Below are 23,997 nucleotides of genomic sequence, written 5' to 3'. Positions count from 1 at the left end.
GGTCGCCAGAATCCCCTGTCTGGGTCTCCCAGGGCTATGTCCGTTCTCCAGCTCAGACTGCGTGCAGGAATGGCTGCCGGCGTCCTGTGAAGAGGGGCGGGCCCGTGGGCGTTGGCGGCCGGCGCGGTAGTTCCCCCCATAAACTCACTCAGCAAAGCTGCAGTGAGTAAAACTCAGGCGCACAGCGCTACTGTCCCCGGCGCACTAGAACGCCCAGCAACGCTGGAGTGTGTCTGTGCCTGTCTGCACGGGGACACAGAGTACCTGAATGTTGCAGGGCCTTGTCTCTGATGGTACCCAGCTCCGTATCCAGCAGGATCTCCGGGTCTGTGGATGGAGCCCGGCCTCAGAGTCTGGAGGCCGGTAAGATCCCACTTCACCAGAGCCCTCAGGGGGATGGAGAAGGAAAACAGCATGTGGGCTCCAGCCTCCGTACCCGCAATGGGTACCTCAACCTTACAAACACCGCCGACAGAAAGTGGGGTGAGAAGGGAGCATGCTGGGGGCCCCTTAGTATGGGCCCTCTTTTCTTCCATCCGATATAGTCAGCAGCTACTGCTGACTAAACAGTGGAGCTATGCGTGGATGTCTGACCTCCTTCGCACAAAGCTTGAAAACTGAGCAGCCGTGATCCCACGGGGGGTGTATAGCCAGAAGGGGAGGGGCCTTACACTTTTTAGTGTAATGCTTTGTGTGGCCTCCGGAGGCAGTAGCTATACACCAATAGTCTGGGTCTCCCAATGGAGCGCCGAAGAAATTCTCTTTTTCTTAATCGTTCCTTATGGGAGACCGAGACCATGGGACGTCTCAAAGCAGTCCATGGGTGGGAAATAAACAGAACTGAGAAGTAGGTAAAACCTAACTTCACAAATGGGCGACAGCCGCCTGAAGGATGCGTCTGCCCAAGCTCGCATCTGCCGAAGCATGAGCATGCACTAGGTAGTGCTTCGACAAGGTGTGCAGACTAGACCAAGTGGCAGCCTGAGAAACCTGCTGAGCCGTAGCCTGGTGCCTGAAAACCCAGGAGGCACCGACAGCTCTGGTCGAATGCGCCTTAATCCCAGGCGGTGGGGGCACCTGAGAACATTGGTAGGCATCGGATATGGCCGACCTAATTCAACGAGCTAAGGTCGGTTTAGAAGCCGAGAGACCCTTGCGCTGACCCGTGGTTAGCACAAAAAGAGAGGTGCACCGCCTGAGAGCGGCGGTGCGTGACACACAGATCCGGAGCGCCCACACCAAATCCAAAGTATGCAACGCTTTCTCAAAGCGATGCACAGGGGCCGGACAAAGGGAAGGCAATGAAATGTCCTGGTTAAGGTGGAAAGGAGACACCACCTTAGGGAGAAAGCCCGGCGTCGGACGGAGAACCACCTTGACTTGGTGAAAAAAACAAAAAGGGTGACTCCGAAGAGAGCAGTCAAATCAGAGACTCTCCTGAGAGAAGTTATGGCCACCAGAAAGACCACCTTCTGTGAAAGACGAAACAACGAAACCTCCCTAAGAGGCTCGAAGGGGGGTTTCTGTAAGGCCGTGAGGACCAGATTAAGGTCCCAGGGATCCAGAGGCTGCCGGTAAGGCGGAATGATGTGAGACGCGCCCTGCATGAAGGTGCGCACCTGGGCCAGTCGGGCGATACGCCGCTGGAACAACACAGAGCCGAGACCTGTCCCTTGAGGGAATTGAGGGACAGTCCTAGCTGCAGACCGGACTGTAGAAAGGACAGGATGGTCGGCAAGGAAAAAAAAAAAAACGGCCAAGGAGCATGGCCGGAAGAGCGACACCAGGACAGGAAAATTCTCCAAGTCCTGTGGTAAATCCTGGCCGAGGAAGACTTCCGAGCCTGAGTCATAGTGGAGATGACCTCGGAAGTAATGCCTGAAGCCGTAAGGATCCAAGGCTCAAGAGCCACGCCATCAATCTGAGAGCCGCAGAATTCTGGCGGAAAACGGACCCTGTGAGAGAAGGTCTGGGCAGTCCGGAAGATGCCACGGCACCTCTACGGACAGACGGAGCAGGTCTGGGAACCAAGCTTGCCTGGGCCAGTCTGGGGCGATGAGTACGACCCGACGGCCCTCCATTCAGATCTTGCGCAGGACTCTGGGCAAGAGAGCTAGAGGGGGAAACCCGTAGGCCAGACGGAACTGGGACCAATCCTGAACCAGCACGTCCGCCGCCAAGGCCTGAGGATCATGGGAGCGAGCCACGTAAACCGGGACCTTGTTGTTGTGCCGGGATGCCATTAGATCCACTTCCGGATTGTCCCACCTGCGGCAGATTGACTGGAACACTGCCGGATGCAGGGCCCACTCGCCGCTGTCCACGGTTTGACGGCTGAGATAATCTGCCTCCCAGTTTTCTACGCCTGGGTGCGGATATGGTGGACTTGGAGTCTTCTGTCCACTGATGCGTTGAATTTCCAACAGGGCTAGGTGCTGCGCGTCCCGCCCTGGTGATTGATGTAGGCAACTGCTGTCGCTTTGTCTGACTGGACTCAAATGTGCTTGCCCGCCGACAGGTGGTGAAAAGTTACGAGAGCTAGGAGCACAGCTCTGATTTCCAGCACATTGATCGAGAGGGCTGATTCGGACGGAGTCCAAGTGCCCTGTGCTCGGTGGTGGAGAAGCACTGCTCCCCAGCCGGATAGACTGGCATCCGTGGTGAGAATCACCCATGACGGGGCCAGAAAAGAGCGTCCCTGGGACAGGGAGAGGGGCCGAAGCCACCACTAAAGAGAGCTCCTGGTCTGTGGCGACAGAGCCACCAGCCTGTGCAAGGAAGAGGTCCGCTTGTCCCAACAGCGGAGAATGTCCAGCTGCAGGGGACGCAGATGGAACTGGCAAAGGGAACCGCTTCCATTGACGCCACCATCTGACCCAGCACCTGCATGAGGTGCCTGATGGAATGCTGGCGGAGCCTCAGCAGAGAGAGAACCGCCAGATGAAGGGACTGCTGTTTGACTAAGGGCCGCTTCACAAGTGCCAGCAGAGTCTTGAATTGCATCCCTAGGTACGTAAGTTCCTGGGTCGGGGTCAGAGTGGACTTGAAAGCGTGGCGAGAGTGAGCGAGACACTCCGCTGACAGTCTGCACTGGATGAAGCCTTGACTAGAAGGTCGTCCAGGTAAGGAATCACTGCCAACCCCTGGAGGTGCAGAACCGCAACCACTACTGCCATGAGCTTGGCGAATACACAAAGGGCCGTGGCTAACCCGAAGGGGAGAGCCACGAATTGGAAATGCTCCTCTCCGATTACAAAACGTAGCCAACGCTGGTGTGAAACTGCGATTGGCACATGCAGATAGACTTCTCTGATGTCAATGGATGCTAAGAAATCTCCTTGGGTCATTGACTGATCGCAGAGATTCCATGCAAAAATGCCGCACCTGAACATGCTTGTTGAGAAGCTTGAGATCCAGGTCGGAAGGCACCGTCCTCTTCGGGGACTAGGAAGAGATTTGAGTAGAAATCTCAGGACCGTTCCCAGTCGGGAACTGGTACAATTACTCCACAGGCCTGCAAGAAGGCCACGACCCTCTGTCTGGCGGGCTGGATAGAATTCTATTCTGCAGCCGTGGGAGATGGTAACCCACACCCACTGATCGAAGACGTGTTGAAACCACACGTCGCCCAAGTGGGAGAGCCTGCCACCGACCAAGGACGTTGCTGGCGCGGCCAGATAATCAAGAGGAGGCTGCCTTGGTGGCAGCAGCTCCTGCGGACTTCTGAGGACGCGGCCTCATGAGCCACTTGGTTTACGGACCTTGGCTGAGTTAGTGGACGAGGCCGAGGGCTTAGAGGACGACCAGTTAGAGGAACGAAAGAAACGAAACCTCGACTGGTTCCTGCCCTGGACAGGTTTCCTGGGTTTGTGGCATGGAAGTACTCTTCCTGCCAAAAAAGCTTCCTTAATAATTTCATTCAGTTGTTCACCGAATAGACTGGTCCCAGCAAAAGGGAGCCCAGCAAGTAACTTCTTAAGAAGCATCTGCCTTCCACTCTTGAAGCCACAGGAGCCTGCGGATAGCGAGGGAAGTAGCCGAGGCCACCGCAGTGCGGTGGCAGTGTCCAGCATGGCAGACATGGCATAGGATGAAAAGACTGAAGCCTGGAAGTTAAGGCAGCCATTTCGGGCATAAAGTCCCTGGTGAGGGAATGCATCTCCTCCAGAGAAGCAGAGATGGCTTTGAGAGCCCGCACTGCTGCAAAAGATGGGGAGAACGAGGCCCCTGCCGCCTCATATAGATTTGGCCAGAAGGTCAACCTGGCGGACAGTGGGATCCTTAGAGAGGTGCCGTTAGCCACTGATACAACTATCCGTGCTGAAAGTCTAGACACCGGAGGGTCCACCCTTGGTGAATGAGCCCACTCCTTGACCACCTCTGGTGGAAGGGAGAAACAGTCATCAGAACCACGCTTTGGGAGCGTCTGTCAGGACAGGCTCTGGGCTTGGTCACAGTGGGCTGAAAACTGGAGTGGTTAAGGAACACACTCCTTGTTCTCTTAAGGTATACTGATGCCTTTCTGCCAGAGGGGGATGCTCCCCTGATACAGGCGGATTGAGGTCCAGTACAAATATAATGGACGCAATCAAATCATTAGCATCTGCGTAACCTTCGGACAGATCAATGGTACATGAAGTAGCGTCCGAGCCCCTAGTAAAGAAATCCTCCTCATCCTGCGAGTCAGCTCGTGAATCAGAGCTGCGGGATGGGGAAGGACAGGGGACCCTGCGTCTCCATTTTAGGAGGACGGGGTCTGAGACCAGATGAAGAGTCCTCTGTGAGCTTTGCTGAGCGAGCCGTAGCAGCAGAAGCGCCCTGAGAAGGGAGCTAATGCATGCTCAGCAGAGTCCGGGACAGCTGTCCCCTGGAAAGAGCGGATTCTACCCAAACCGGGGGTTCAGCCACCGGAGCCGGAGCAGCTGGAGGGACCACTGATGAGCCTCCAGGCTGAGGGACCACTGTGTTTATGTGCTCGGTACAGGCAGTACGAGTCTACATGCAGTGTATATTAAGAACAGCCTTGCAGCCTTGCTCTGATGTGAGACATGCTGCAGAAGTGGGGGCTCTGTCCAGAATGAACCCCAGCAGAGTATATAAACAGAGTATATAAGCAGCTGCACAACCGGAGGTTGTGGCTTGCCAGACCGTTTAACATACATCTCCGTGCCCTCCAGTCCCCCAGCCCAGGCCCCCATTTGTCACAATGTGGTATTCTGTGCCTATGCAGACATTGAAAACGCTGATAACATGGCGACCGGAGCGAGGAGAGGGGGCGGGGCCTACTCTGAGAGCGGGCAAATGAGGTATACAGGGGAGGGAATCTTTCCTCAGTGAGGAGTGTCCGTTCCCTGTGCTGAACAGCCGCTGGGCGGAGCCGCACTGTCCCTCTGCATGACTGACATGCAGGGGCAGTGAAATCGAAACTAGGCCTCAGGCGAAGCCGGGGCCTAGATTTAAACATGCGGCCAGCGTGCAGGCACCATCGGCGCGGTTCTCCAGTGAAAACTGGAGAACCGGCCGGAAATGTTAACACAGTCATATAACACACTCTCCCCAATATATAAAGTACAAGGGACCCCTGGAAAGACCACTTTCTGTGGTAATAACGTCTCAGTACTTAGCTTGTGAGACGCAGGTGCCAGGTCCCTGGGAGGTGAGCGCTCCGTCCGGCAGGATCCTGAAAGGGCTGCGGATGGAGACCGGTCTCCTGCAAAGCAGTGAGAACCGTGATGGCTCCCACTTCAAGCCAGAGCCTCAGGGGATGGTGAAGGAGCGTGGCATGTGAAGGCTCCAGCCTTGTAAAGAAGGGAATTTTGTTACTTACCGTAAATTCCTTTTCTTCTAGCTCCTATTGGGAGACCCAGACGATTGGGTGTATAGCACTGCCTCCGGAGGCCACACAAAGCAATTACACCAAAAAGTGTAAGGCCCCTCCCCTTCTGGCTATACACCCCCAGTGGGATCACTGGCTCACCAGTTTTAGTGCAAAAGCAAGAAGGAGGAAAGCCAATAACTGGTTAAAACAAATTCACTCCGAAGTAACGTCGGAGAACTGAAAACCGTTCAACATGAACAACATGTGTACCCGAAAAACAACCAAAAATCCCGAAGGACAACAGGGCGGGTGCTGGGTCTCCCAATAGGAGCTAGAAGAAAAGGAATTTACGGTAAGTAACAAAATTCCCTTCTTCTTCGGCGCTCCATTGGGAGACCCAGACGATTGGGACGTCCAAAAGCTGTCCCTGGGTGGGTAAAGAATACCTCATGTTAGAGCTGCAAGACAGCCCTCCCCTATAGGGAGGCAACTGCCGCCTGCAGGACTCTTCTACCTAGGCTGGCGTCCGCCGAAGCATAGGTATGCACCTGATAATGTTTGGTGAAAGTGTGCAGACTCGACCAGGTAGCTGCCTGGCACACCTGTTGAGCCGTAGCCTGGTGTCGCAATGCCCAGGACGCACCCACGGCTCTGGTAGAATGGGCCTTCAGCCCTGATGGAACCGGAAGCCCAGCAGAACGGTAGGCTTCAAGAATTGGTTCTTTGATCCATCGAGCCAGGGTGGCCTTAGAAGCCTGCGACCCTTTGCGCTTACCAGCGACAAGGACAAAGAGTGCATCCGAACGGCGCAAGGGCGCCGTGCGGGAAATGTAGATTCTGAGTGCTCTCACCAGATCCAACAAATGTAAATCCTTCTCATACCGATGAACTGCATGAGGACAAAACGAAGGCAAAGAGATATCCTGATTAAGATGAAAAGAGGATACCACCTTCGGGAGAAACTCCTGAATGGGGCGCAGCACTACCTTGTCCTGGTGGAAGACCAGGAAGGGAGCCTTGGATGATATCGCTGCCAGCTCAGACACTCTCCGAAGAGATGTGATCGCTACCAGAAAAGCCACTTTCTGTGATAGTCTAGAAAGTGAAACCTCCCTCAGAGGCTCGAAGGGCGGCTTCTGGAGGGCAACTAGTACCCTGTTCAGATCCCATGGATCTAACGGCCGCTTGTACGGGGGTACGATATGGCAAACCCCCTGTAGGAACGTGCGCACCTTAGGAAGGCGTGCCAAACGCCTCTGAAAAAAGACGGATAGCGCCGAGACCTGACCTTTAAGGGAGCCGAGCGACAAACCTTTTTCTAACCCAGATTGCAGGAAAGAAAGAAAGGTAGGCAATGCAAATGGCCAGGGGGACACTCCCTGAGCAGAGCACCAGGATAAGAATATCCTCCACGTTCTGTGGTAGATCTTAGCGGACGTGGGCTTCCTAGCCTGTCTCATGGTGGCAACGACCCCTTGGGATAATCCTGAAGACGCTAGGATCCAGGACTCAATGGCCACACAGTCAGGTTCAGGGCCGCAGAATTCCGATGGAAAAACGGCCCTTGGGACAGTAAGTCTGGTCGGTCTGGTAGTGCCCACGGTTGGCCGACCGTGAGCTGCCACAGATCCGGATACCACGCCCTCCTCGGCCAGTCTGGGGCGACGAGTATGACGCGGCTGCAATCGGATCTGATCTTGCGTAGCACTCTGGGCAAGAGTGCCAGAGGTGAAAACACATAAGGGAGCCGGAACTGCGACCAATCTTGCACTAGGGCGTCTGCCGCCAGCGCTCTTTGATCGCGAGACCGTGCCATGAAGGTTGGGACCTTGTTGTTGTGCCGGGACGCCATGAGGTCGACGTCCGGCCTTCCCCATCGGCGACAGATTTCCTGAAACACGTCTGGGTGAAACGACCATTCCCCTGCGTCCATGCCCTGGCGACTGAGGAAGTCTGCTTCCCAGTTTTCTACGCCGGGGATGTGAACTGCGGATATGGTGGAGGCCGTGGCTTCCACCCACATCAGAATCCGCCGGACTTCCTGGAAGGCTTGCCGACTGCGTGTCCCCCCTTGGTGGTTGATGTATGCCACCGCTGTGGAGTTGTCCGACTGAATTCGGATCTGCCTTCCTTCCAGCCACTGCTGGAAGGCTAGTAGGGCAAGATGCACTGCTCTGATTTCCAGAACATTGATCTGAAGGGTGGACTCCTGCTGAGTCCACGTACCCTGAGCCCTGTGGTGGAGAAAAACTGCTCCCCACCCTGACAGACTCGCGTCTGTCGTGACCACCGCCCAAGACGGTGGTAGGAAGGATCTTCCCTGTGATAATGAGGTGGGAAGAAGCCACCACTGCAGAGAGTCCTTGGCCGTCTGGGAAAGGGAGACTTTCCTGTCCAGGGATTTTGACTTCCCGTCCCATTGGCGGAGAATGTCCCATTGAAGTGGGCGCAGATGAAACTGCGCAAACGGAACCGCCTCCATTGCCGCCACCATCTTCCCGAGGAAGTGCATGAGGCGTCTTAAGGAGTGCGACTGACTTTGAAGGAGAGCCTGCACCCCAGTCTGTAGAGACCGCTGCTTGTCCAGCGGAAGCTTCACTATCGCTGAGAGAGTATGAAACTCCATGCCAAGATACGTTAGTGATTGGGTCGGTGACAGATTTGACTTTGAGAAGTTGATGATCCACCCGAACGTCTGGAGAGTCTCCAGTGCAACCGTCAAGCTGAGTTGGCATGCCTCTTGAGAGGGTGCCTTGACCAGTAGATCGTCCAAGTAAGGGATCACAGAGTGTCCCTGAGAGTGCAAGACTGCTACCACTGCCGCCATGATCTTGGTGAACACCCGTGGGGCTGTCGCCAGACCAAATGGCAGAGCTACGAACTGAAGATGGTCGTCTCCTATCACGAAGCGTAGAAAGCGTTGGTGCTCTGTAGCAATCGGCACGTGGAGATAAGCATCCTTGATGTCTATTGATGCTAGGAAATCTCCTTGAGACATTGAGGCAATGACTGAGCGGAGGGATTCCATCCGGAACCGCCTGGCGTTCACATGCTTGTTGAGCAGTTTTAGGTCCAGAACAGGACGGAATGAGCCGTCCTTTTTTGGCACCACAAAGAGATTGGAGTAAAAACCTTGACCTCGTTCCTGAAGAGGAACAGGGACCACCACTCCTTCTGCTCTTAGAGAATTCACCGCCTGCAGAAGGGCATCTGCTCGGTCGGGATGTGGGGAAGTTCTGAAGAACCGAGGCGGAGGACGAGAGCTGAACTCTATCCTGTACCCGTGAGACAAAATGTCTGTTACCCACCGATCTTTGACCTGTGGCAGCCAAATGTCGCAAAAGCGGGAGAGCCTGCCACCGACCGAGGATGCGGAGGGAGGCGGCCAAAAGTCATGAGGCAGCCGCCTTGGAAGCGGTACCTCCGGTTGCTTTCTTGGGGCGTGAGTGAGCCCGCCAGGAATCAGAGCTCCTTTGCTCTTTCTGAGTCCCTTTGGACGAGGGGAATTGGGGCTTGCCCGAGCCTCGAAAGGACCGAAACTTTGACTGCCACTTCCTCTGTGGAGGTTTGCTTGATCTGGGGTGGGGTAAGGAGGAGTCCTTATCTTTGGACTGTTTAATGATTTCCGCCAATTGCTCACCAAACAGTCTGTCTCCAGATAATGGCAAGCTGGTTAAACATTTTTTAGAAGCAGAATCTGCTTTCCATTCCTTTAACCACAAGGCTCTGCGCAAAACTACAGAGTTGGCGGATGCCATTGAGGTACGGCTCGTAGAGTCCAGTACCGCATTGATAGCGTAGGTCGCAAACGCAGACATTTGCGTAGTTAGGGACGCCACTTGCGGCACTGCTGGACGTATGAGAGAGTCCACCTGTGCCAGACCAGCTGAAATAGCTTGGAGCGCCCGCACGGCCGCGAATGCTGGAGCAAACGACGCGCCAATAGCTTCATAGACAGATTTCAACCAAAAGGTCCATCTGTCTGTCATTGGCATCTTTAAGTGAAGCCCCATCCTCCACTGCAACTATGGATCTAGCTGCAAGCCTGGATATTGGAGGGTCCACTTTTGGACACTGGGTCCAGCGTTTGACCACGTCAGGGGGAAAAGGATAACGGGTATCCTTAAGGCGTTTAGAAAAACGCTTGTCCGGATAAGTATTGTGTTTCTGGATGGATTCTCTGAAGTCAGAGTGGTCCAGAAAAGTACTCAATTTACGCTTGGGATACAGGAAATGGAATTTCTCCTGCTGTGCAGCTGCCTCCTCTGCAGAAGGGGCTGGGGGAGAAATATCCAACAGCCTATTGATGGCCGCTATAAGGTCATTTACCATGGCGTCACCATCTGGCGTATCCAAATTGAGTGCGGCGTCAGGACAAGACTCCTGATCACCCACCTCTGAGCCATCATATAGAGACCCTTCTCGCTGAGACCCTGATCCGCGTGATGACGTGGAGGGTCTCTCCCAGCGAGCTCGCTTAGGCGGACTGGGACTGTCATCGGAGTCAGAGCCCTCAGCCTGTGATGCCTGGGACCCCCTTGAATTACGGATTAATTCCAGCTGAGGGGGGCCGGGGAACATAGACACAGCGGTGTCCATGGTCTGAGCAACTGGCCTGGACTGCAAGGTCTCCAGGATTTTTGTCATAGTCACAGACATTTTATCAGCAAAGACTGCAAATTCTGTCCCCGTCACCGGGGTAGGGTTCACAGGCGTCTCTGCCTGGGCTACCACCACAATAGGCTCTGGCTGACGAAGTGCCACTGGGACTGAACATTGCACACAATGAGAGTCGTTGGAGCCTGCTGGTAGATTAGCCCCACATGCTGTACAAGCAGTGTATACAGCCCGTGCCTTGGCACCCTTGCGTTTTGCGGATGACATGCTGTTGTCTCCTCAAAGCAATATAGGGTGTACAGCCAAGAAGCGACCTTACAGTGCAGTACACAAATATAACACTGTGGCACTAGTGGGGCCGCACGTATGTGCTGCTTACCGCCCGCTTAGCGCGGGTGTGTGGTCGCCAGAAACCCCTAGCCTGGGTCCCTCAGAGCCTGCGTCCGTTCTCCAGCCAGACTGCATGTGTATAATGGCTGCCGGCGTCCTGGGTAGCTGCAAGCCTGGGGGCGGGCCTAGGGCGTGCACAGAGAAAAAGCGCGAAGCCTGTGTCCTACTGTGCTCAGTGAGAGGGCTGGAGCATGTAAATCGTGCTCCAGCCCTCGGCGCTGCCGATTGAACAACGTCTCTCCCCTACCCTGATTGACAGGGTGGGGGGCGTTAACGAAGCGGAGCTAGGCCGCAGAAAACCGGGGACTAAAGTTAGAAGCGCCGCCGCCGTAAAAGCGCGGTCGGCGCGTCCCCGGCGCACTACAAGTCGCAGCTGCGCCGCCGCTCCAGGGGCGGTCGGCGCGGCGATCCACACACATAAAGTCCCCCAGTAATCTGCGGGGACTATAAGCCCAGCGCACAGCGCTACAGTCCCCGGCGCACTAGCACACCCAGCAAGCCTGGGGTGTGCGTGGCCTGCCATACGGGGACACAGAGTACCTGAAAGTTGCAGGGCCTTGTCCCTGAACGGCACTCCCGCTCCACATCCAGCAGGTTCTATGGGTCTGTGGTTGGAGCCCGGCCTCAGGGCTTGGTGGCCGGTAAGATCCCACTTCCTCAGAGCCCCTCAGGGGGATGGGGAAGGAAAACAGCATGTGGGCTCCAGCCTCCGTACCCGCAATGGGTACCTCAACCTTACAAACCACAAGTGGGGTAAGAAGGGAGCATGCTGGGGGCCCCATATGGGCCCTCTTTTCTTCCATCCGATATAGTCAGCAGCTACTGCTGACTAAACAGTGGAGCTATGCGTGGATGTCTGACCTCCTTCGCACAAAGCAGAAAACTGGTGAGCCAGTGATCCCACTGGGGGTGTATAGCCAGAAGGGGAGGGGCCTTACACTTTTTAGTGTAATTGCTTTGTGTGGCCTCCGGAGGCAGTGCTATACACCCAATCGTCTGGGTCTCCCAATGGAGCGCCGAAGAAAACAGGGTATACAGCCCGACCAAACAGAAATATATATATATATATATAAATACGTATCTATTCCGGCACCCTAGGGGGGGACCAGCACCGGGTGACCGGTGTGGCTTACCGACCGCTAACAAGCGGAGTGTGCGCCTCCAGATTCCCAGCTTTAGGTCCCCTTGGAGCTGCAGAGCTGTGCCTAAGAATCCTCCACCGGCAGAATGCTCAAAAAATGGCTGCCGGAGATCTCAGGGGAGGAGTGGAGCCGTGGGCGGCGCCAGGAAAGTGCGGGAATCTGGGGTCCCCACAGTGATCAGTGAGGGGGGAGGAAACATGCAGGATGCTCCAGCCCTCACATCCGATGTCAGGTCGGCAGTCCCGCCCTTACCCCTGACAGGCAGGCCCGGGGGCGGGATTTTTGCGACTAGGCCGCGATGAAGCCGGGGACTAAATTTGAGACCGCGCCCGACAAGCAGGCACGGTCGGCGCGGAAGTCCGCCGGTCTTCTCAATTCAGCAGCTGCCGCAGTGTCCGGGAAGAAGGTGCCCTCCTGCACATAACCCAATGGGGACACAGAGTACCTTATAGTTGCAGGGCCCGGTCCCTGAGGTTGAATAGACTCCGGTCCGGCAGATTCGTACAGGGGCTGCGGAGGGAGCACGGTCCCAGCAACTGGATGACCGTTCAGGATCCCACTTCTCCCAGAGCCACTAAGGGATGGTGAAGGAGACGGCATGAGGCTCCGGCCTTTGTACCCGCAATGGGTACCTCAACCTTAACAACACCGCCGACGTAGTGGGGTGAGAAGGGAACATGCCGGGGGCCCCGTGGGGGCCCTCTTTTCTTCCAAACGACATAACTAATATGAGAATGCATGAGTGGATGTGTGCCTCCTTCCACACAAAGCATAAAACTGAGGAGCCCGTGATCCACGGTAGGGTTTATAGGCAGAGGGGAGGGGTTACACTTTTTAAAGTGTAATACTTGGTGTGGCCTCCGGAGGCAGAAGCTATACACCCAATTGTCTGGGTCTCCCAATGGAGCGACAAAGAAATATATCTTGCTTAAAATATATTTTAAGTGGGGAGTCCCAAAAAAATGGTTGCCTCCTTCCCAGGATGTCACATGGCCACATCCTGGGAAGACGGCAACTATTTTCTTTGGGACTCCCCACTTAATATATCTTGATTGGATAGATTATTTCTCATTTTTTTTCTCATTCTTCACTCTTCTGAAGTCTTCCTCTGCTATCATTGAGCGACTGTATATGAATAAGGTCCTGTGAGGCCGAAACGTCAAGTTTGTCGCCAAAAAAAAACCACACTTGTTTTGCAAACAAACCTTTATTCTTTTTCATTGAATAAGTGAAAGAAGAGTGCAGTGTTCCCTTCTAGATATATGACTTGCACCCTGGTCCTCTCACTAGCACCTCTGAAGAAAATTCGGGCTGAGTGCACACCAATATTACATTTAACAGAACTACAGTCTAGACATCTGCTGTGTCACCAATGGAAATCACTTTGATCATTGCAATGTATAGATTAAACTTGAACTGTGTCTATCACGTTAATAAAATTGCTTTAAGTTCTCTTGGTCATGAATATTAAGGTTATAATAGTCTTGCACCATCCTTCTTGAATCAATCACCCTGTACAAAATACAAGACCTACTAATATGGGTCTTGGGCTCTGTAAACTTCTGCATTATGGCTTGTATCGGAAACCATGACTGATACCAGCTGTGTCCTATGAGCCCTTTTTACTGGAGAGAATCAGTGGATCCCATATGGTTGATGTCAAACACCACACCAAATCAGAGGGTATTTGCAGCACAAAAGTTTCATACCTTACAGGGCTTTTCTCTCTTTTCTGTGGGCTTCTGCTCTTTGAACGACGTCTTTAAAAAAAAAAAAATTAAAAAACAGAATTAAGGCTATGTGCGCACGTTGCGTACAGTTCACTGCAGAAATTTCTGCAGCGATCTGAAGAGCACATGTGCGCTTTAAATCGCTGTAGAAATGTCCGTAGTGAAGCCGATTCCATGCGCTCTGCCTGCAGCTCCTGCCATAGACAGAGCAGGAGCTGCCGGCAAAGCGCACGGAAGTAGTGACATGTCACTTCTTAGAACGCAGCGCTTCGGCAATAGCCGAAGCGCTGCGCTCTAAAACGCCACGTGCGCACGGCCCCTGCACAATCTCCATAGACTGTGCAGGGGACGCAGGACGCATGCAGTTACGCTGCGCTACAAAGCGCAGCGTAACTGCATGTATTTGCGCAACGTGCGCACATAGCCTAAGAGCACTTTGTAGCTAACAAATTACAATATTGATATCCACATTCCATGGAACCCACCACCTAATACTAATCCTAAATACAAGTGCTGTCTAAGTGAATTTAAGTGTTTAAGAATATTCGATCATTAAACTCAATTGACCATTGTTTTCTTTGAAAAACCCTGTCCTATGGCTACAGTGTGTTTTAAAGAACAATTGCTTTACTCACTCTCCTCAGACCCAGCACACAGTCTCCGCTGCAACTTCTGGAGTCAATATCTGCAGCACTGAAAGCACTGACATAGTTGCATCCAAATCAGTGAGCTCAGTGGCTCGTCATCAACTCTGACAGATACTGAGCCCACAGATATTGCCTACAGAGCTGACAGCAATGAGACACCATAAGCAGCAGCAGACTGAATGCTGGACCCTGGGAAGGGTGTGTAAAGTAGATTTTCTTTTTAAGGCTAGGTTCATATTTCCGTTTTGCATCAGTCACATGTATTGCTTGACGCTTGTGACTGATGCGTTGTACAACGGATGAAAATTGGAATTAGAAAGCGGATTCCGTTATAAAACGAGCGCGAGAGAACGATTAGCTGATCATTCACAATAGTCGGCCGCTGGCTTTTGAGAGCAATCAGCTGATCTAACGGCGGTCGGCTATTGTGAACGATCAGCTGATCGCTCTCAAAAGTCGGCGGTCGGGTGATCAGCTAATCACTCACAGCAGCCGGCCGCCGGGTGATCAGCTGATCGTTCGGTCGCCGAGAGAGAGCATGCGCAGCAAAATCCTAAGGATTCCGCTGCTCAAAAAAGTTACACTCTGCGTTCCTGTCGTTCCACGACTGATCAGCCGCGCGGAGAATGCAACGCAAGGGCATCAGTCACAATCCGCCACTCATAAGTCTATGGGAAACAACGGAATCCACCAAACGGATTGCGTTGTTTATCAGAGCGGCGGATTGTGACTGATGCAAAACAGCGGAAATGTGAACCTAGCCTAAGGACTAACTGCAGCTAGAGGACAAGAGTTGTCCCAAAACCTGAAAACCACTTAAAAAATACAAAATTAGAGAGACAGCATTGAGCAAATTGTATTAATGGAACTGGCACCAATTTATGATTAGAAGGACATACTGCTGGGATCACCAATGATACGGAGAATCAAAGACCTGCCGTGAAGCATCCACATATTTTTCCTGCAGAGTGGTGCTTCTGATCGACCACTGTACAGGAAACTGAAGTATGGCCATATCTAGGATATGCAATCACTTCATAAGGATGCCAACTACACTTTAAATAGGCACTACTGTATACTTTCTATAGACTGTATAAAATGAAGCTTTAAATATCTAAAAAATGTGCCCATTTCTATGCTACAAAATTTACATGAAACATTAAGCATATGTAACAAAGTTTGCTTACCTTAGCTTCACATTGTGCTGTACTCCCATTTTACCACGCATGGAGCCGCCAAATTTTGGTCCAGAACTATAAACAGATTAAAATCACATTATTTTCTGTACAAAGTTCCAAAATTGAGAGACTTTGTATTTAATTTTATTTTTTTCCACTTTTTGAAACATGAATTACCTGGCAAAGAATTAAGACTTGTCTATAGGTCTATCTAATTTACTGATATTCACCATGTGTCAATTTGACTAGTGTTGGAGCCACAATCAATAGTTGGTACTGCTCCTTTCCTGATGAGCGCAATTATAAAATAAAATGATAAAATTCTGCATTTCTAACACTAGTGTAGATTCCTTTTTGCATTGGGATTTACACTAAAGGCAAATCTAAAGGTTGAAGGATTAAATACGCAATGCACGATTACTTAAAACACATTGCATTATATTGACTAGCTATTACTTGGAAAACATGTCACATAGCCAACAAATATGCAATGCCTATAATGTGATGAGCACTTGGATGGTTTCATAAACCAGTGCCTTTGTAAGCAGCACAATTACATTACGTGAGCCTTATTTAGGCTTCAGTGTCAAATGTACAACAACTCTCAATGTGACCCAAGTAAATAAGCATTAAATAATTAAATATTATTGCTACTCACCCCTGTTACTATGACAGACCTAAATCATCAGTGGGACGGTCAATGTGTTTTAGAAGTAACATAATTCAAATGCAGATCACCTGCATTCAACGAGTCTCAAGTGACTGCAGTACAAATGCACCTGTATCAGCCTAACTTCTGAAAGGGGACAGGGGGGTGAGTTTGTGCTCCAGAGTAAAGAGAAAGAATGCCAAAACCATTTTTAAAGGAGGTGCACTTTATATAGGATAACAGACCACATCTGGTACATAAGTCTTACAGCCGCTTCATCCATGGTAATGGTATCCAGCAAGTACCATCTATGTTAGAAGAGTGATGCAGAGGGTATTAAGGATTATTTCTAACTTTAACAAGTATGGCAAAGTACACAAGTATATATACATACTATGGACTTCTGTATCTGCCTCTGAACCTCCGATCTCTGCTTCGTGACCGACTCCTCCTCCGTTCTTTACTGCGACTGCGCTTCTTTTCTCTGCTTTTACTTCTTTTCCTCTCTCGTTCCCTGCTACGTTTCTTCTCCTTGCTCTTGCTACGCTTCCTTTCACGACTGCGACTCCTGCTTTTACTTTTCTTTCGCCTTAAAATAGCAAACAAAATTTAAAAAGGTACCGCAATTCCACACACATTCTACTATGGGTTAATGTTTATTTACCATGGCATTGCGATAAGAAATAAAACCGGCTGCCATATTAGGAAGGATATGCTCTCAGTCCACTGCCAAACAGACAGTGGTGACATCCTAATGATCTGCCATTATCTATGAGGAGATACCCGCGTCAGTTTTCACATGTGAAGGGGAGTTTGACAAATCCTATACATACAACATACAGTCCAATTTGTGTGCAGCATGGTATGAAGCCCAATGATTATAGAAAGTAACATGTGTTTTAGATACAGTCTTTAAAGTTCCGCATTTAAAACCCCTTGATTCATACAACTTTTACAATGAAAGAATGCCATCTTGTGGATGACCGCCTCTCATAGTTTTCCCTGCACCATACATTTCTAGTGTGAATGCACAGCCAGGAGAAACTGAAAGAGGCTGCTGTTGGGGACATAGATTCAAGCGCTTACTGACCATGACCGTCACACTAAAGTAGGCTTGTTCTCAAATCAGTACAGCAGGCATTTACCCAAGTGCTGTGGAGCAGCAATTAGATCTCTTCTTTTTTTTTTGACACCTGGTTATTATGATTCACATTACATTCTGACCTCGCTAAGACCACAAGGTCTTGCAAATTATTGCGATCTCTCAATGATTAGTGAATAGTTCGCTGATATGGATTAACTGATATTGCTGTTCAGGCAGATTTTAGTTTATTGGAAGCGTTTTTGCTGCTCCTCAGCAGATCACTATTATACTCCGCTCTAATCAACAAAAGAACACAAATGAGAACAAGGTGCTGCCGAGCAGCAGTGAAAGCTAAAAAGTGAATCTATGGTCCCGACAGTAGCACACACATTATCATGCCACTGCACTGAAAATTATCCCTGCTCAGCGCAGACTATGCTGCAGACTGATGTAGTGCCACTAGGCACACTGGGAATTTCTGTTTCAGCTGCCTGTTGGCGGATTTCAGCAGAAATTGCATACCATTTGCACGTTCTTCACAAAAGTATACAAATGCCTTTAATTTTGTTTTTTATATTTAGAAATATATTAAACATAAAAAAAAGGATTTTTTTTTTTGATGGGCAATCTTTAAACGTTTTAAACACTGAGATCACATCAGCAGCAGGCAAGTGTTTCGCTTACACTCACCACATATGCAGCTGGCTAAGCTCCAGTGCCCACCACATACTTTGCCTACAGACCTTATTCTGGTGCTTTTTTTTTTATAATGGTTCATACGTGTTAAAGGGACTCTGCAGGTTTTAGCTATGTAGTCAGAAGACAGCAGGAGATGGGTCTGAAACTGATATCAGCGCTGTGTCATTTATTAGGCTGTGCGCTGCTGGTTACTTAAGGTAGTCACACAACGAGATCGCTAGCGAGATCGCAGCTGAGTCACGGTTTCCGTGACGCAGTAGCGATCCCGTTAGCGATCTTGTTATGTGTGACACCAGCGATCAGGCCCCTGCTGTGAGATCTCTAGTCGTTGCAGAATGGTCCAGGCCATTTTCTTAAAAGGCGATGTCCTGCTGGGCAGGACGCATCACTGTGTTTGACAGGGTCACAGTGACTGCTGAGATCGTTATACAGATCGCTACTGCGACCTGTATTGTTTCTGCATCGCTGGTAAGATCTGACTGACATCTCACCTGTGACCTTCCAGCGACTTACCAGCGATCCCTATCAGGTCGCATCGCTTTCGGGATCGCTGGTAAGTCGTTGTGTGTGACTGGGCCTTTACAGAGAATGTTTTATCACTAAGATATCATTGCTGTGACTAGTTGCCTCTTGCCAAGTTGTCTGGCCACTCCACTTCCCCTGATAAGCAGCTCACTATCTATAGACAATATGCACAATGCTGTGGGGTGGGTGGCTTAGCTTTGAGCGCTTTAATATGCTACATCTAAAAACTGACCATCACAACTTCTGTACCCAGTAAATTAATATATAGCTGGATTCAGGGTATATTTGCCTACATTACGCTGCTCTCATAAAAGGCATCAAAAGCCTGGCAACAAATTAAAAAGGTTTTCACTTCCGAAGCATATCCAGGAGCTATTTAAGTGTTTAGTGCAGATCATGGCAGTCTGCTCATACACACACAAGGAAATAATTTGCCTTTTGCAACACAAGGTTATGTATACTGCATACATTGTCAATATGAGGTTAATGGATGAGGTGCCATAAATAATTTCAAAGGCAGAAAACAGATGATCACATGCAAGTTAGTGGAAATGTTATTGAACAATATTAGCAAAATATGGTGTATATTGGAATACACAGGGATACCTACTTCTTACTACGCTCTTCATGTCCATTTGCACTGTTCAGTTTGTTCTCGTCCTAAGCAGGGTTGATAGAAGAACATCATGAGGGCGAAGAGGAAATAATTCAAGTGGGCAAAGGGGAAAGGGGATTGGAATGAGAGAATAAACAAAAATTTAATGACTAAATTACTAAAAAAATGTGTGTAAGGCTAAGAAAAAAAAATTATATACATGGGAACTTGTTTAAGAGTTCCACTACAATGTCGATAAGTCTATAAGCAATAAAATTAACTAGTGCAAGTTGGTTTAGTTGTCTATACTTAAAGAGCTCATGTCGTAGAGCATCCTGTGATTGTAAAATGCTGATGCTGTAGTTTTGCCTACATGTAGAAAATTGTATTGATTTAAAAACATTGGTTAAGTGCTGTAGTCCTTCTGGTCAGTACCAAGGCTATCGTTTGCCTAAGCCCAAAGTGGCCATGCTAGCAGCAACCACTATCCAATTCCTGTGATCGATGCCATTCCTGTGATCTTCGCCCATTTTCGTTGGTGGGTTGGGACTGTAAGAGCTTGATGCCACCTCTGTCACACATCTCGCCCTGAAGCAAACAGGGATTCACACTGCTTTAGTAACGTCGACTCCCAAGAAAAATCATCAAATATGTACCTGTCAAACCTAAACATTTTCCTACTTCCAATTCTAGTAACATGGAAATATCCATGTTTAATTAAGGCTGAAGAAGTCTTTACACTATGACCAGCATCTTCATTATGAGGGGATAACTGTCAATACATAAACAAGCGTAGAGAAATAATGTGGCAAAAGAACCACAATCCAAGTTCAAGCTTGGATATTTCAAATGCCTATAATGCACTCAGTCATACTGAGCTTTTCTATGCTTTTGCATGCAAATTACAGGTTAATTTCCCAGACATGGTGAGGACAGGGAGATTTTACATTTCCAAGATGGAAATTTGCATTAAGGCAACACAGAAACATAATGCACTATAGAAAGTACATAAAACCTGTGTTACAATACTACAAAACTTTGCTGAACCTTAGGTACAGATCAGCATATTAGCCAAGTCATTTCACAAAAAGGATAAAAGAAAAAAAAATTATTAGTGGGAGATCCAAGAATCTGGTCACGTTTATAAAGTTAAAAGGCTGGAAGCTTCCCATGTCAAACCTTCCACCATTTTTTTTCCCCCACTTACTTAACAAAAGACAAAACCCAAAACACACAAAAATAAAAAAAAAAAAATAATTACAAAATATATTAAAACGTGCAGAGTAAAATCTGCTTGAACTGCCCTGATCTTGGCTGGTGAAAGTGGATATTCTTGGAACCCCATTTCTTTCCCAAAACCACTCTATTCACCTTGTTGCTAAGCCAAACCGAAGCTCAGCAGTTCATAGGCAAGTCTTTTTACCTAGGGGACCACGGTACAGCGATACGTCACTCAATTACTACCTTATGATTGACAGTTCACACTGGAATCAAAGGTGAATTCATGGGAGTAGAGGTGATATATCGTTAGGCAAGTCTACAAAAAGAGATAGATGGGCATTTATTTATCACGCTGAAGTCAAACTACTGCACAAAATCATCACATCAACAGTAAATATTTACTTTTCAAGTTATGCAACATCTCCAAGGGATAAGTCATGAGAGCTCCAGGGGTGTTAGTTAACATTTCTGCAGCAGTTTCAAGAATTAACTAAGCTTGAAAGATAAAAACCATGTGACAGATCTTTCTCACCTTCCGATAGGGCGCTTCAAGCATAGCTTCTATATCAAAGTCATCAGCCATTTTGGTCAATCTAAAAACAAACAAAAAAAAGTTGAGGTATTTTTTAAAACTGCTTAGAATTAGTAATTAAAGTTATTTTGTAAAGTTCACTCATTTTAGAATTGCAAACCTTAGATGTGTTTTAAAGCTCAGGAAGACTGAATGTTGATTGCTGGGATTTGTGGTAAGACTATGTTGGAAGGAACTATCATTTTTCAGATTATAAGACGCACTTTTCCTGCCAAAAATTTGGGAGGAAAATGAGGCGTGCGTCTTAAAATCCGAATGTAGCTTACTGGGGGTTGGTGAAGTGGGGCCAAAAAAGGCAGGGTCAATGCTATGCGGTGTGCTGCCGGCACTGCTCTGTGCGATGAGTCATGGGCCATTCTGAAGATGTCGGCGGTGAGGGCTTCTTCAAATAATGGCGCCCAGAGTCGGCGCTCGCAGATGGAGCTCTTATTATTTGAATAAGCCCCCACCGCCGACATCTTCAGAATGGCCCATGACTCACCACGTGCAAAGCAGCGAAGCCCCAGCAGTGAGTATCTGGGCCCCCCTCGCAAGCACCGCCCCTGCCTTTTGTGACCCCCGTTCTGCTGCCGACCCCTCTCCCCAGTAAAACACCACCGGATTATAATACGGACCCCATATTTTTTTTACCTTTTTTCTCCAAATTTGGGGTGCGTCTTATAATCCGGTGTGTCTTATAAAATGACAAATACGGTATATCTGGTAAACTCAGATTTTAGAAGAAGCTTTCACCAATTTTTTTCATGTTGAGTTACACACCCAATGTAATAGTGGCTGCAGAGAAAAAAAAAACAAAACTTTATTTCGCTTGTATGAGATATTAGCAATCAAATATTTGACTCCAAAAGGCTTAACCCTGTCACGACCTAGGATGTATTATGTACGTCCTAGGTCACCTCCAAGAGCTCAACACATGTTATAGGTATTGCGTATTTGTTGGCCATGTGAAGTATTTTCCAAGTACTAGCTAGTCACTACAATGTGTTTACGTATTCATAATTTTGTTGCCATGACAGCGTGGGGTCAGATGATGACCCCTGTTGCTGTTAAGCCTCACTTCCTGTGTATGGTGGCAGAGCGCCGGCATTTACAGGAGATTAGCATTTCTGCTGATCAGAGCGATGCTGAAGCATCTCTGAACAGCAGAAGCGATAGGACTGTGTAGGGATAAGGTCCCTTAGGGAGACTAGTAAAAGCAGTAAAATAAAACGTTAAAAAAAACCCCAAAAAAAACAAAAAAGTTCAAATCACCCCCACTTCTGCCCCGTAGAGAATGATAATTATTAAACATTTGGTATTGCTGGGCTCAGAAATGCCCGATCATATATAAAATTAATCTGCTGGGTACATGGTGTAGAAAGAAAAAAAAATTCCAAACAACAAAATTGTGTTTTTTTTTGGTTACCGCAACATTGCAGTAAAATGTTATAACAGGCGTTCAAAACATCTCATCTACGCAAAAATGGTATAATTAAAAACTGCAGCTCAACATGCAAAAAAAAAGAAGGGAATTTTGTTTACTTACCGTAAATTCCTTTTCTTCTAGCTCCTATTGGGAGACCCAGACAATTGGGTGTATAGCTACTGCCTCCGGAGGCCACACAAAGTATTACACTTTAAAAAGTGTAACCCCTCCCCTCTGCCTATACACCCTCCCGTGCATCACGGGCTCCTCAGTTTTGGTGCAAAAGCAGGAAGGAGGAAACTTATAAATTGGTCTAAGGTAAATTCAATCCGAAGGATGTTCGGAGAACTGAAACCATGAACCAAAAGAACAATTCAACATGAACAACATGTATACACAAAAGAACAACAGTCCGAAGGGAACAGGGGCAGGTGCTGGGTCTCCCAATAGGAGCTAGAAGAAAAGGAATTTACGGTAAGTAAACAAAATTCCCTTCTTTGTCGCTCCATTGGGAGACCCAGACAATTGGGACGTCCAAAAGCAGTCCCTGGGTGGGTAAAAGAATACCTCGATAAAAAGAGCCGAAAACGACCCCCTCTTACAGGTGGGCAACCGCCGCCTGAAGGACTCGCCTACCTAGACTGGCGTCTGCCGAAGCATAGGTATGCACCTGATAGTGTTTCGTGAAAGTGTGCAGACTAGACCAGGTAGCTGCCTGACACACCTGCTGAGCCGTAGCCCGGTGCCGCAGTGCCCAGGACGCACCCACGGCTCTGGTAGAATGGGCTTTCAACCCTGAAGGAAGTGGAAGCCCAGAAGAACGGTAGGATTCAAGAATTGGTTCCTTGATCCATCGAGCCAAGGTTGACTTGGAAGCCTGCGAACCCTTACGCTGGCCAGCGACAAGGACAAAGAGGGCATCTGAACGGCGCAGGGGCGCCGTGCGAGACACGTAGAGTCGGAGTGCTCTCACTAAATCTAATGAGTCCAAATCCTTTTCACATTGGTGAACTGGATGAGGGTAAAATGAAGGTAAGGAGATATCCTGATTGAGATGAAAAGGGGATACCACTTTAGGGAGAAAATCCGGGACCGGACGTAGAACCACCTTATCCTGGTGAAAAACCAGGAAGGGGGCTTTGCATGCCATCGCTGCCAGTTCCGACACTCTACGGAGCGACGTAACTGCCACTAGAAATGCCACCTTTTGCGAAAGACGTGATAAAGAGACCTCCCGCAGCGGCTCGAAAGGTGGTTTCTGAAGAGCCGTTAGCACCCTATTGAGGTCCCAGCGGACGCTTGTAAGGTGGGACTATGTGGCAAACTCCCTGCAGGAACGTGCGGACCTGCGGAAGCCTGGCTAGACGCTTTTGAAAAAATACGGAAAGCGACGATACTTGTCCCTTGAGAGAGCCGAGAGACAAACCCTTGTCCATTCCGGATTGAAGGAATGAAAGAAAAGTGGGTAAGGCAAAGGGCCAGGGAGTAAAACCCTTGTCAGAGCACCAGGATAAGAAGATCCTCCAAGACCTGTGATAGATCTTGGCGGACGTTGGTTTCCTGGCCTGTCTCATAGTGGCAATGACATCTTGAGATAACCCTGAGGACGCTAGGAGCCAGGACTCAATGGCCACACAGTCAGGTTGAGGGCCGCAGAATTAAGATGGAAAAACGGCCCTTGAGACAGCAAGTCTGGGCGGTCTGG

At 49.3% G+C, this 23,997-nt stretch overlaps 1 protein-coding gene across 3 annotated transcripts in view; it reads right to left on the bottom strand.

Moving 5' to 3' along the window:
- RBM39 (RNA binding motif protein 39) overlaps positions 1-23,997 on the bottom strand; it is a 134,342-nt gene that overhangs the window by 88,102 nt on the left and 22,243 nt on the right. For 2 of the 3 annotated variants that reach the window (XM_075349896.1, XM_075349895.1), the window contains 5 exons: positions 20,828-20,888; positions 19,090-19,139; positions 16,566-16,760; positions 15,532-15,597; positions 13,677-13,727 (listed from right to left, as the gene is read on the bottom strand). In XM_075349896.1, coding sequence (XP_075206011.1) covers positions 13,677-13,727; positions 15,532-15,597; positions 16,566-16,760; positions 19,090-19,139; positions 20,828-20,878 — 413 coding nt within the window. In that variant the 5' untranslated portion in view covers positions 20,879-20,888. Of the gene's footprint in view, positions 1-13,676; positions 13,728-15,531; positions 15,598-16,565; positions 16,761-19,089; positions 19,140-19,509; positions 19,534-20,827; positions 20,889-23,997 lie in introns of those variants that run through there. The other variant, XM_075349897.1, reaches the window with a different exon arrangement.

Source organism: Anomaloglossus baeobatrachus, chromosome 5 (genome assembly GCF_048569485.1).
Source record: "Anomaloglossus baeobatrachus isolate aAnoBae1 chromosome 5, aAnoBae1.hap1, whole genome shotgun sequence".
Lineage (NCBI taxonomy): Eukaryota > Metazoa > Chordata > Amphibia > Anura > Aromobatidae > Anomaloglossus > Anomaloglossus baeobatrachus.
The sequence above is the reverse complement of the archived record's forward strand: the minus strand, read 5'-3'. Positions and strand labels throughout refer to the sequence as shown.